The 12,960-nt window shown below is 34.6% G+C and overlaps 1 protein-coding gene across 1 annotated transcript in view; it reads left to right on the forward strand.

Moving 5' to 3' along the window:
* Positions 1-7,220, forward strand: part of LOC114334234 (phenoloxidase 1-like) — a 50,140-nt gene extending 42,920 nt beyond the window's left edge. Inside the window, exons 10-13 of the mRNA XM_050655056.1 lie at positions 789-1,024; positions 2,170-2,404; positions 3,623-3,919; positions 6,924-7,220. Coding sequence (XP_050511013.1) covers positions 789-1,024; positions 2,170-2,404; positions 3,623-3,919; positions 6,924-7,027 — 872 coding nt within the window. The 3' untranslated portion in view covers positions 7,028-7,220. The remainder of the gene's footprint in view (positions 1-788; positions 1,025-2,169; positions 2,405-3,622; positions 3,920-6,923) is intronic.
* The last annotated feature ends 5,740 nt before the right edge of the window (positions 7,221-12,960 follow it).

Consider the following 12,960-nt stretch of genomic DNA (forward strand, 5'->3'; position numbering starts at 1 on the left):
TTTTAAACTATTTTCTAATCTTGATGTTTTATACTGAGATATTCGGAGCTTATTAGAATTTCTTGTATGGTAATCATGTCGATGAGCATTAGTTTCAAATTGATTGAAATTTTCATGAATATTTCATGAATGAAATACCATGACGTATTTCATTCATGAAATATAACTTATTGACGCCCTGTACAATATCTAATTTCTATTACGTAAGTATCTATACATTTTAACGTTTATTTATAAAACACCCTGTATTTTGCTGAATGGTAAAAAACAGTAAATTGTTATTTTGATTTAACAATGTTTACATTAATAATTTGACTTATATTTGACAGTTGACAGTTATATTGTAACTATTTGTTAGTTTTAGTTCTAATAAATTTTGTTGGTTAGTTACCTACATAAATAAATTAAGTAAAAATGAAAAAATGACTTGTTATTTGAGGAAGGTGGAAAAACCATATGTATAACATGGGAGTAAAGTGCCTTTTCCTCCCTTGAATGATTACTGACCTCCGCTACACGTCGGGCAGTAAACTTCATTCTCGGGAGGAAAAGTAGCACTTTCCTCTCTTGTTATACAAATAGCTATTTCTTGTATCGTACTTAATATAGATAAATATATTGCCTGTAGTGTCTCTATTTTTAGTCTGAATCCATTTTGATGGTAAAGCATCAACAATAGTAGTTAATGATTATGGTGAAGGAATACATGGTTAATGAAAATCGTAGCAATATCTTATTATTGTCTCACTAATAATAATTTTCAAATACTCGATGTTTTCAACTTTTAGTGAAATCCGGACAGAACTCAATATCCAGAAAATCGAGCGAATCTTCAGTGACGATTCCATTTGGAAGAACTTTCCGAGATTTGGATAAAAATAGACCAGATAAAACTGATGTCAAAGCAACGACTAAATTCGATTTTTGTGGATGTGGTTGGCCAGAAAATATGTTGATACCAAAAGGAAATGAACGGTTTGAAGCAGAATTATTCGTTATGATTTCTGACTATTCTGATGATAAAGTAAGTATACTAGGTTCGTTCATCCCAATTTCAAACTGTATAGTTTTAGTAACTATTTTAATACTTTTTTGCCTTGGTTAAATTTTGACCGATTGGAAGTGACTTTTTTTCCTGGAAGCTGTCTATTATATACCGGTCGTACCGCAGCTACTTGGCTTATTGTACATCTTCTATACCTTTATGAAACCCATTCCAGAATTAAGGAACCCTGTACTAGCTTATATAGGTCTAGTGAGTGGGTGCCATATATATTTTAAGTCACTTCCTTATCTCCAAAAAATGTTTGCTGCGAGCGACCCAATGCCTCGTAGTCACGCAAGATGGTTGACTGTTTCCGGTTCTGTGCTACAGAGTCTGCAGCTCAAGTCTCCACGAAAAAGCCCCGTTGCATGCAGGTGCCCCTTAACAAGCGCATACTCATTAAAAACCTGTTATGAGTTGATTCCTGCTTCTTTTTAGCAGTAACTCAGCCCTACTAGCACATGTCCGTCCAATATTACATTGTGCTGTGTGTTTGACCAGGTACTCCCTCCCAGTGTGAGTTATGTTGAGCTTATGTTGAGCTTATGTTGGGCTTCCATGTTGAGATCCAGGCTTTTTTCCGTTCATGGACGGTGCTGTTTGGCACTCCCACTGCTGGCTCTGGACCCAGGTATTTTGTATCTGATGCTCCCCTGGCAAGTGTATCAGCTCTTTCGTTGCCGTATATGCCCCGATGTCCTGGAACCCATATCAGTGTAACACTGTTATGTTGCGCCAGTCTTATGAGTTCGTATCGACATTCCTACACTAATCTAGAGTTCACCATAGAATTTGTGAGAGCCTCAATGGCTTAAGGAGAAAGTGGCTCAAGAACTTATTAAGTTAAATATTTGTTAATCAATTCAGTTAACTCCATTCTTTCCATGTTCTCTAATAGCAATAATTGAGCAAAAAGATATGCTAGTGCATACTTCTGAAATCATTCTTTGTATCGGCATCATTTAGTTTACTGTTACCGGGACCTGATGATGCTGTGCATATTATAGACAGCGAAACCGGTGGTCCGGAGTAAATAATAGATTAATTGTGAATACGTCCCTTATCTCATTTCATATCACGAATTCACACATGCAACTCATTCAACATTAATATTTTGATTTTAGGTTCAGAATAGCGTTACTGGAAAATCCTGTGATGCCGGAAGTTATTGCGGCCTTAGGGATAACCAGTATCCTGATCGTCGGTCTATGGGTTATCCATTTGATAGGCAACCTAGAGTACCTGAAGAACCTACGAAACGTATTAAAACTCTTCAAGAGTTTCTTACACCGAATATGAAAGTCACAGACGTGTTTATTCAGTTTAATAACCAAATAGATGCAGCACCTAAAGTTAATGGTACGTACTCTTAGTAGAGCGAAAGGAAAATAATACAAAAACATCGAAGTAAAAAACTCCTTAGTAGTAGGTATAATTTATTTAAAAATCAAAATGGATTACATAAATGTGTTCAGAACCTTTTCGGACCTATCAGTCCATCATCAGTGAACTTTTGTACTTGCTAAATAGCCCTAGAACCAAACAGGGGTTATATTTAGAATTTACATAAATTCTACAATTGAAAAGGCTTAAAACTAAACGTTAATGGATATTTTCTGGGAACAAGAAGAATCCCTACATGAAAACTTAAAAACAACCTCCACGAGGAAATTAAACTTCCTGTAGCTGGCTGTATACCATAAATCACAAAAATATTAGTTTTGTTGTAAAAGGTATATTTTAAAATACTCTAAATAAGGGTCACAATAAGACAAAACGTTTTCGGATTAAGAAATCTATCATCAGTGTTCTAAAAGCAAAAAATAGCATGCCTGAGCCACCAAAATGTGTTGGATAAAAACCCTTTAAATGTAAACGATTATGTTATGTTACATATTTATATAAAATTTAAATGATGTTCTAGATACGCCTGGATATTACTCAGGGCAACACAGGACTCTTCCCACGTGGTTGGAATTTTTTGGAGAAAACCTCACATATTGGATTTCAATGACCAACTCAACAAGTTTTCTTTTTCCTTCACCTTTTTCAACTGACTCTTTTCCTGAATAATTCTATTTTTTTCCACGTCTTATTTGTAGCAAACAAATTTTTATAAAATTTGTCATATATTCTTTTATTTTCTCTTCATCTGCTTCAAAGTTTAATCCAGTTACTATACTATTGTTTCTCTTTGATTCCTTTTCAAGCCTTTTCAATCTATTTTCCATGTTATTTAGATGTTACTTTGTATTTTCTAATTCCTCTTTTATTTTCAGCTCTGAGTTTTTGAATTCTATTATCTCTTCTTTATATTCTTTATTTTCTTTTCTAGTTTTTCTTTTGTCTTTTTACACTTCTCTTAGTAAATATGCATCACCTACATCGTCGTTCAGATTCTTCTTTTCTCTTTCGGCTAACAGGGATCTTGTTGTTTTCTTACTCTGTGTCCATCTTTTGCAAGCAGCAGGATTCCTCCTATAGTAGGAGGTATATTTTTTACTTACATATTTTAACATGTACAAATCTAGTTAAAGTCATGTCAATATAGCTATAACATCTGTTCTTTTTTTACAGAAAACGTCGATAACAGTGAGATAGAACATCCAGTTGATGTCGACAACAATGATGTAGATGAAGGTAAACGAAAAGAACGAAAGGACCGAAAAGAACGAAAGGACCGAAAAGAACGAACGGACCGAAAAGAACGAAAGGAACGAAAGGAACGAAAAGATCGAAAGGAACAAAAGGAACGAAAGGAACGAAAGAAAAGAAAGGAACGAAAACGAAATTATAGCTTCGACAGCTCCGATAGCTCCAGTAGCGACGAAGATGACAGCTCTGGATCATCCTCTTCTTCAGAAGAGTCAAGAGGTGAATACTATTATTAATAAAATAGGAATTAAAATATTTAGAATTTAAAAAACCTGATAATGATTATTTACCTACATTATTGAAAACATATGATTTACAGTATAAAGTAGGGTTTTTTTAAGTTAAATTAATATAATACAGGTTAGAATTGAAACGTAAATGAAAGTCCGTGTCAGCTAAAACTTTGTGAGTGTAAAAATCGTCAGTTCATTAGTAGAAGTGATTATGTAATTTTTTTTGAGTACTGACTATATTTTTTTATTATTTTAACAATATAAATATTCAACTGTATGGATTAAAAAAATAGATATAAAAAATTAGATATCCTCATATACTTGACTGACGTATGATCCCCTGTATTCAATACAGCTAAGCAAAATGCTCAGCTCAGATTGAAATCTGGTGGAATTCTTTCCGTATTATTGAGCCCTAGGTGACTTGTAGGTACGTTGGAATATCTCCCAAAAATTTTCGTACGCATCTGAACGTTGAGAGTAGTATCGCTTTGTGCATGGTATTAAGTTGTTTTGTGGTTGTTTGCCTAGTAAATTTATTAACTAGTAGGAGATCCTGTCTATTGTGTGCCATTGGTGAGTCTGTGAGCACAGTGTGATATAAGTATAGCTTGCAGTTGTCGTTTTCAAGCATTATGTCAGAGACGTATTGATAAAAAGGGCGATGGTCGATTTGAAGAAGTTCCAGTTTGCTAGCTAGTTCTTGATGAAGAATCTTTCTACGCCTGTATAGGCTAAAACGCCTGGCAGCCCAACGTAAGATGTGGGCGGTTTCTTGGGCTTAACCTCCATATCGGCATTTGCCGTTTTGGACTTGAGGGTCTTTGAAAATACGCAACAGGTAATTTTTAGTTGGAATAACCTGATCCTGAATCATAAGAAGCATCGGTTGACATCAGGAAAGATGTTTGTTGTTGACATATTCTTGGTTAACCTCATTGAGATGTCTCCCATGCAATGGTTTACACATCTAGGTGCACATTATTTCTTGCTTAGATAATTGGTTTATGCGCATGTCTTGTTCCATCAGTTTGAGCGGTATTGTGTCATCTCCATCACTTGTTCGTTTGTTCTTATGTTTTTTTACTATTTCATTCATGATCAGGTTGAAGAATAGAGTGCTCAGGGAATCCCCCTGTCTTCTCTTATTGCCAGGTTCCATTGTGTCAGTTACAGAGCCGGATTTAAGGCAGTGGGGGCCCCTGGGCAGAATTGGCGTGGGGCCCTACCTCCTACCATTAAACAAATTGTTGTTATGACTATGGTATGGTTAAAGTCCGGGTACTTTTCGAGATTTTTTAACTGAAAATTCCTTGATTATGTCGCGCATTTCTAGTTGCTTTAAGGCATTGTGTTCAATGCTCATTATAAAGAGATGGTTCAAACGCTCTTGGCCTATCATAGACCAAAGTAGATTTTTAATTAACTTAAATTTTGAGAATGATCTCTCTCCACTGCAGTTAGTTACCATCAGAACTAAATATAAACGAAGTGTCACTACAACGTTTGGAACCGCATCATTCACATTTGTCTCTTTTAACCGTCGGTACATTTGAAGTTCTTTACTTATATTTGATGAGCCGATTTCCTCTTTAAATGAATTGAAAAATTCTACAAATTGTACTAGTTCGACACCTAGTTTTTTTATCTAAATCATTGCTATAATTGTCGGTAAGCTTCAGTGAGTGAGCTTCAATTTCATTGGGAGTTAAATTTTCCAAATAATGTAAAAATCCAAAATTTAAATGAATGGATATGCCGAAAGCCTATGACTTGAAGAGAAAATGAAGTGATCTATAATAGCTATAAAATTTTGAGTCCTAAAGTTCTCTGATATTGTCATTTAAGTCTCTGAAATATTCCTTAAAAAAATATAAATTTTTTAATTGATTTAAGTGCCGCCACTCCTGAATTAAATTCAATATTTGGATCTTGGAGAATACGACTTGTGCTGTTTGTCCTCTCTAAGATTTCATTCCAAAATATTGCAAATATCCCTGTTTTCAGTTTTCAGTAAACACACTTGATTATACAAACCATTTGTATCGCTACAAATTGTTGCCCATCGTCAATTGAAATTTTGGATAATACTACTTTAATCTGATTATAACCTTTTAACTAGTTCTTTTGCGGCATCACTTCTAGACGACCATCTAGTAGTATTCACTCTTTTTTAGGAACAATAATATTTCTGCCATGGTCGGCGTTGCTCTCGCTTAAATACGTTTCTAAACATTCGATTAACAAGTTGTATTTATATGTAGAGGAAGTGAAAAATACATAGGGTTCACACAGTCCTTAAAAAAATCAAACAATTCTATGGCATCAGGACAACACTTAGCTGCAGCTTTAGCAACTAAATTTAGAGAGTGGGCGACACATGGAATCTACAACGCCAAGATAATATTGTGTTATCTAAATTTTAGCTGAACACCATTGTATTTTCCACTCATAACTGACGCATTGTCGTAGGACTGTGCCCTGTAGCTTTTCAAATCGATATCATCTTCTTGCAAGAATGTCTTAAATATACCTTCTGCTTTATGACCGTAATTTACCAAAAATACATTTTTAATAGGAGAGAAACCTTCCATATAACGAAATATTACAGTTAATTGATTGACAAAAATTATTCTATGTGAATAATATGCTGCTTTTTTTTAAGTTTGGGGCTTTGTGGGGGCCCCGGGCAGCTGCCCAGCCTGCCCCCCCTTAAATCCGGCCCTGGTCAGTTATTTATTCTTCTACTTTTACTTTTATTGTGTTGTTCTGGTAGATATTTTCGATCGTTTTGATTATTCTTCTTGCCTACAATAAGTGGATAATGTCCTTAAATTGGCCCTGTGAAGCGCCTTCCTAAGGTCCACGCCAGATGTGGATAAATATATAAAATAAACATGTCGGTTTGCCAGAAGAAAATATTTATCTTGTCTCATTTTATAATTTTTATGTTTGGTCTTTAATTGTTATTTTTAATATTATTAATGCAGTTTCAGAACCACCTTTCGATCCCTACGCACTTCCTACCGATGAGCCTTTAGAACCTTCACCTAAAATAGAAGAAGAACCGGTATATACCTTTGCAGCAACTTAACCAAGTATGAGGATCAGGAATGGAATTATTTTGTTTACTCTTTGCGAAGGGATTCATTAATAATTATTCAGATTTCTTTTTTATTTTTAACTGCTTATTTTGTATTTACTATGTAGGTACTGTGCATAACTTACCTTGTAGGCTTTGGGCAAACTTTGTATTACTTTTGGTAATAAATTTAAATATTGCTTTACCTTTTATGACTTTCTTTTATCCTTTTTAATGTAATCCTGGAAAAAGTAGTTAGAACAGAATTACTGAGAGTAAATGGACTAAAATTAGTACTATCACACGCAGATCACATTGACATTGTGGGAAACACAATCACCAATATGAAGGAGACTTTCAATAAATTGGAGGTAGAGGCGAAGAAAACTGGTTTAAGAGTAAATGAAGAGAAAACCAAATACATGTGTATCAACAGACAAAAGGGACGAGTTAGAATAGGGCGAAATGTTACGATAGATCCATATAACTTTGCAAGAGTGGAGAGTTTTAAATATCCCGGAGAAACAATCACTGCAGATAACGATATCACGGAAGAGACTAAAGGGATAATTCAAGCAGCAAACAAGTGTATGTAAAGCCTCCACAATACTATTAAATCTAAGAGCCGAACACGAGAATCAAAGATCAGAATGTATAAAAGAGTAATTAGATCAGTGCTCATGTATGGGAGTGAGCCGTGGATTCTGACCAAAGTAATTGAAAGAAAACATATGTTTTAAGTAGACTACATCAACAAGAAGCCGATTACTTAACGATGACGTCCAGTCGTTTACACAATGAAGAAGGTTTGTGATGGTTGAACGACACTTGATAAAGCCATGCTGTTGTTGGAGGATGTCATTTTTTGAAGGAGAAACTCAGACATAGCTTCCGAAATAATGGATTCCATGACCTTGCCGACAATAGGAACTAGGCTTATTGGACGATAATTGTTGCAATCAAGTTTATTTTCTTTCTTAAATTTAGGAGTAACCGAAGCCAATTCTCAGGACGAGGGGTGATACCCCTGATTAAAAGAAACATTCATTATGAGAGATATGGGGATGACTACAGATTCTGCACATTGTTTAAGGAAAAATGATGTTAGTCCGTCTAATCCAGGAAATGAATTATTGCGTAATTTCCGTAAATATTGTTTAAGTTTATCCGGTGTGAACGAGATATTATCAAGAGTTGAAAAAAGAGGTGGACACATTATTTGAGGAATGGTATCGTTCGGTTCATCTGTAAAAACCTGGGAAAAAATAAAGATAAACATTCCGAAGATTCATGATTCGAAGAACATAAAGACCCGTCAGCTTTTTGAAGTAGTCGTATGGACACTTTAGAAAATAAGGATGTGCGTATATACCGATAAATTTTTTTACTATTACCACTTGCAATCATAGATTCTCCAAATTCTGTTCTTAAGTTTAGCAACGATTGTTTGACTCGGTTGGAGAAATGGCGGTGAGCGAGGAAATCATCGCGGGAACCAGTCAGTTTATAAATATGTTCGCCAAAGCTTTCGCTTATGCCGAATTAAGCGTGTAGCTGAGACAGGGGCGTAACAGAGGCCCCCGCAGCGTGAAGCTTGCGGGGGCCCAATCGCTTAGGGGCCCATCTTGTCATCTGATATTATGTAAAAATCTGTTATTGTTATAAAATTTTACGTTGTGTGTTTAAAATTGAAAACGTAAATTTCTTAATAGACGTATTTGCCAACTGAATCATCTCATATTATCTAGAAACTTAATCTCTTCCGAAATTTTATGGTAACGACAATAAACTATAATGCTTTGTACGTGACTATTGAAAGATTTGAGAATAATTGTAATTTGCCGAATTTTAGAACAATAATTCTAAATCTAGAAATCAATTTTCTCTTTAATCTTTACCTACGTTTAGTACTTCGCTACAATTATCCAGAGGCGTAACAGAGGCCCCCGCAGCATGAAGCTTACGGGGGCCCCCAATATGTCAAGACCCCATCTTGTTGTCTAATATATGTAAAAAATGTTTTCTTCTTCTTGTAATAGGACTATGTCCTGTTTCTTCTGTTACAGTCTTTGCTGCGATCCGGAGCTCCAACTCTCGTACCATCGTTTTTTGGGTCTTCCTATGGGTCGCTTGGTGTTGGGCTTCTGTGTTTTCGCCCAATGCGCCATACGTTCAGGATCCATCCAATCTACGTGGTCCCTCCACATGCGTCGTCGTGCTCTTGTCCATCTCACTACGTCCTGAACGCCTAGCTCTCTCAATGTGTCTTCGTTTCGTACTCTATCTCTGAGTGTGATACCTCTTATGGATCTTAGGGTTTTCATCTCTGTTGTTCTCATTATCTGTTTGGTCTTTGTTGTCTCGGCCCTTGTCTCAGCTGCGTATGTCAGTACAGGTCTAACACATGTCTTATACATGCGGACTTTGCTTTCGGTGCTCATATATTTATTCCGCCAGATTATATCCCTCAGGAAACCAGATATTCTCGCTGCTTTCATTGCCTGCTGTTTTGATTCTTGCCACAGATGCCTGTCGCTAGATATTTCCACACCTAAGTATCTGCAATCCATTACCTGTTCGATTATATGGTCGTCCACTACTAACTTACATCTAATTGGGTTCCTGAATATTACCATCGATTGGGTTTTCTCTTTGGATAGTGTCAGGTTATACTTTTCGGCGGTTATTTTGAATTTTTGTAGTAGGCGTTGTAAGTCATCTTCGTTCTCGGCTATTAAGATTGCATGTAAAAAATGTGTTTTTATATTATTTGCATACATACGTTTTTTAAGCAGTGCAGTATTGAAAATAAAGTTGTCCATCCGAATTAATAAAATTGTAAATATATTCGCTGATAGTAGATAGTGCACGAAGAAAGTTGTTCATCTCATAGAATAATACTAATGTAATCATTTAATAAAGATGAAAAATGTAAGTCGTCATAAACAATTCATGAATACACCAATAGCTCAATAAAAGGCACTTTTGGAGTGAAATTATCAGCGTCACGACGGACGTATTTGCTTGACAATTTGGATTTAGGTTCTAGTTACACTCCACTTCAAAGTTGGATTTATGCCGTTGGTTGCTTTTACTTCGGGGGGTGACACCCCTCCTTGGGGTGGAAAACATACGTTTAAAATAAGTCCGGAAATGTATAAATTGACTAATTATATACAACTTTTGTTCTTCTATAGAGTTTCTTTATCTATGCTAATACTTATTAAGTCATTTGCGAGTAAAAATGTTTATTAAAAAAAACAACTATTTCAGACGAGTTTTTCGCAAAAAACTCAAAAATAAGTATTTATCGTATTAGATATCGAAAAAATATTTGTAGCAAAAATGTAGCTTTATAAGATTCAAAAAATGGTGTACTTATTCATGAAGTCTATCGACACAGTAAAAGCATAGTTGAAGCTCATGAAAAATTATTCATATTTGTCTAATACCAAATCGAATATTTCAACCTGAAATAACCAAAAAATGAAGCAATTTTCGGGAAAAACTCTTAAAACTTTTTTAAATGTTTCAAAAAAAAAGCTTTAGTTTTATTTTTTATAAAAGTTTCTAGCACCAAAACTATACAAGTTACGCTCAAAATAAAGTTGGCCCCTTTTTTGGTACAAAAAAAATCGTGAAAATCTGCCCCTATTTCGCACCCCAAATAAAATTTATCATTAGCGCTTTACCATTTACTTTAAATATTTATTGTTTATATGATCTGTAAGTTTGACCGGTTCGAAGTTCTTATTTTTGTAAAAGTTTAAAAGTTTTTTTATTTTGGAAAAATGCCTTTTTTTTTCAAAATATCTTAAAAAGTATTAGTGATACGAAAAATCTCAAAGAGTAAAGAAATGTAGGTAGGTCTTGCTTTTATAAATATTTTGGCTTTATTTTGTTTTTCTGTAAGACAAAAATTGGTTAAGACATGGCTGTTTAAAATTTGCATATTCTCGTGATTAGTGACTCGTTCAAGCCCTTAAACTAGAACCCTTTTAAAAATAAGCACTTTGAACCGGTAAAACTTACAGGTCGTATAAAAAAGTTAGGTAATTTGTAAAGGCGATAATGATTAGTTTCATTTGGGGTGCTAAATAAGGGGAGATTTTCACAATTTTTTACCAAAAAATGGGATAAGCTGTATTTTGAGCGTAACTGGCTTAGTTTTAATGCTAGAAACTTTTGTAAAAAATAAAGCTTCTTTTAAACACTTTAAAAAATTTCTGATGAGTTTCCCCGAACAGTATTTCATTTTTTGGTTATATCACGTTGAAATATTCGATTTGGAATTTGACGAATAAGAAAAACTTTTCATGAGCTACAAGTTTTTTTACTGAGTCGATAGACTTCATTTTTGTTTCACTTTTTTCTTATAAGCTAGATACAATTTTGCTATCAATATTCTTTTCGATCGAATACTTACTCTTTGAACTATTTGCGAAAAATCGCCTAAAACGTGGTTTTTTTGTTGAGCAATAAACATTTTTACTCATAAATAACTCGAAAAGTCTTGAGTTGACCATTTCGGTGGTGACACTGAAAATTACACGGTATCGCCATATTTTACGTTGATTTACTGGGCTGTAACACATATATAGGTATTTGTTACACATGTCGCATTGGGTGATTTTTTAAAGGGGGCCCGATTTCCAATTCTGTGGGGGGCCCCGACGGAGTTTGTTACGCCACTGAGCTGAGAGATTAATCCAAGGCTTTAATCGATTTCTGTATAGTTGCCGTTCGGTTGTATGATTAGAAATTGTTGTATAAAGTCCCACGTATAAAGAAAAGAGTCCCACATTGATGATGGATCTGGGTGAAAAAAAAAAAAAAGATTGCCAGTCTATCTGGGACAAAACAGAATTGACATTAAAGAAATCGGTAGTGGCATAGGTCACGAAATTATTTTTGCAAGACGGTGTTAAATTAAATTGAATGTGAGCAGTAATAAGCGAGTGGTCAGAAATACCCACAGGAGACGACACTTCAAGTGTAGAAATTAATTGATCGTCATTTGCCAAAAATAAATCTAAAATTGAAGGATGATTGTGGACTCTAAACCTTGTAGGTTCAGTAATTAGTTTTAACTATTTAGAATGGGAAATAAGCCACAATATTATTAAAAAATGATTTTTTTAACGTTTCGACGCCCAAATCGGGTGCCGTTGTCAAAATACAAAATACTATTAATATAAACAAAAATGTTGTTGCTTAGTAAAAAAATTCTTCTAATAATTTATTTAATTTGACTCATTTATATCGGCAATTCAGATACATATGATACATTTTAAAGTAGAAGACTTTAAAATGATATTGCCAATATTTATGAGTTGCGTTCCTGGGACGACTTTAGAATTTTTTTACTAAGCAACAACATTTTTGTTTATATTAATAGTATTTTGTATTTTGACAACGGCACCCGATTTGGGCGTCGAAACGTTAATAAAAATCATTTTTTAATAATATTGTGGCTTATTTCCCATTCTAAATAGTTAAAATTGTAAAAATGCCACAAGAAAATAGCTTCAGAACAACATCAGTAATTAGTTGTATTAAATTAGAGTTCATGATAAAATTTTTAAACAAATTTTGGGAATTGATAGTATCAATAGAACCTAACAGAAGCCTCGGAACTGGACGGATACACAGATGACGACCCATGAAAATAAAACGACAAAGAGACCAAATAAACTACGAATTGGCACTTGGAACATCGCATCGTGGAACAAAAGAGAACAGAAGGTTGTGCACTAATTGATCTGGCGATACCTAACAAAAATAATCTACGTAGTAAATTTACTGAAAAGATCGCCAAGTATAGAGATCTGGAAATTCAAATACGGAGACAATGGAGAATGCAAAGTACCCAGACGATACCTATTGTTATGTCTACTACTGGAGTCATTCCGAAGACACTCCTCCAAAGCATAAAAAAGCTGGGT

The sequence above is a fragment of the Diabrotica virgifera genome, chromosome 1 (genome assembly GCF_917563875.1).
Source record: "Diabrotica virgifera virgifera chromosome 1, PGI_DIABVI_V3a".
Classification (NCBI taxonomy): Eukaryota; Metazoa; Arthropoda; class Insecta; order Coleoptera; family Chrysomelidae; genus Diabrotica; species Diabrotica virgifera.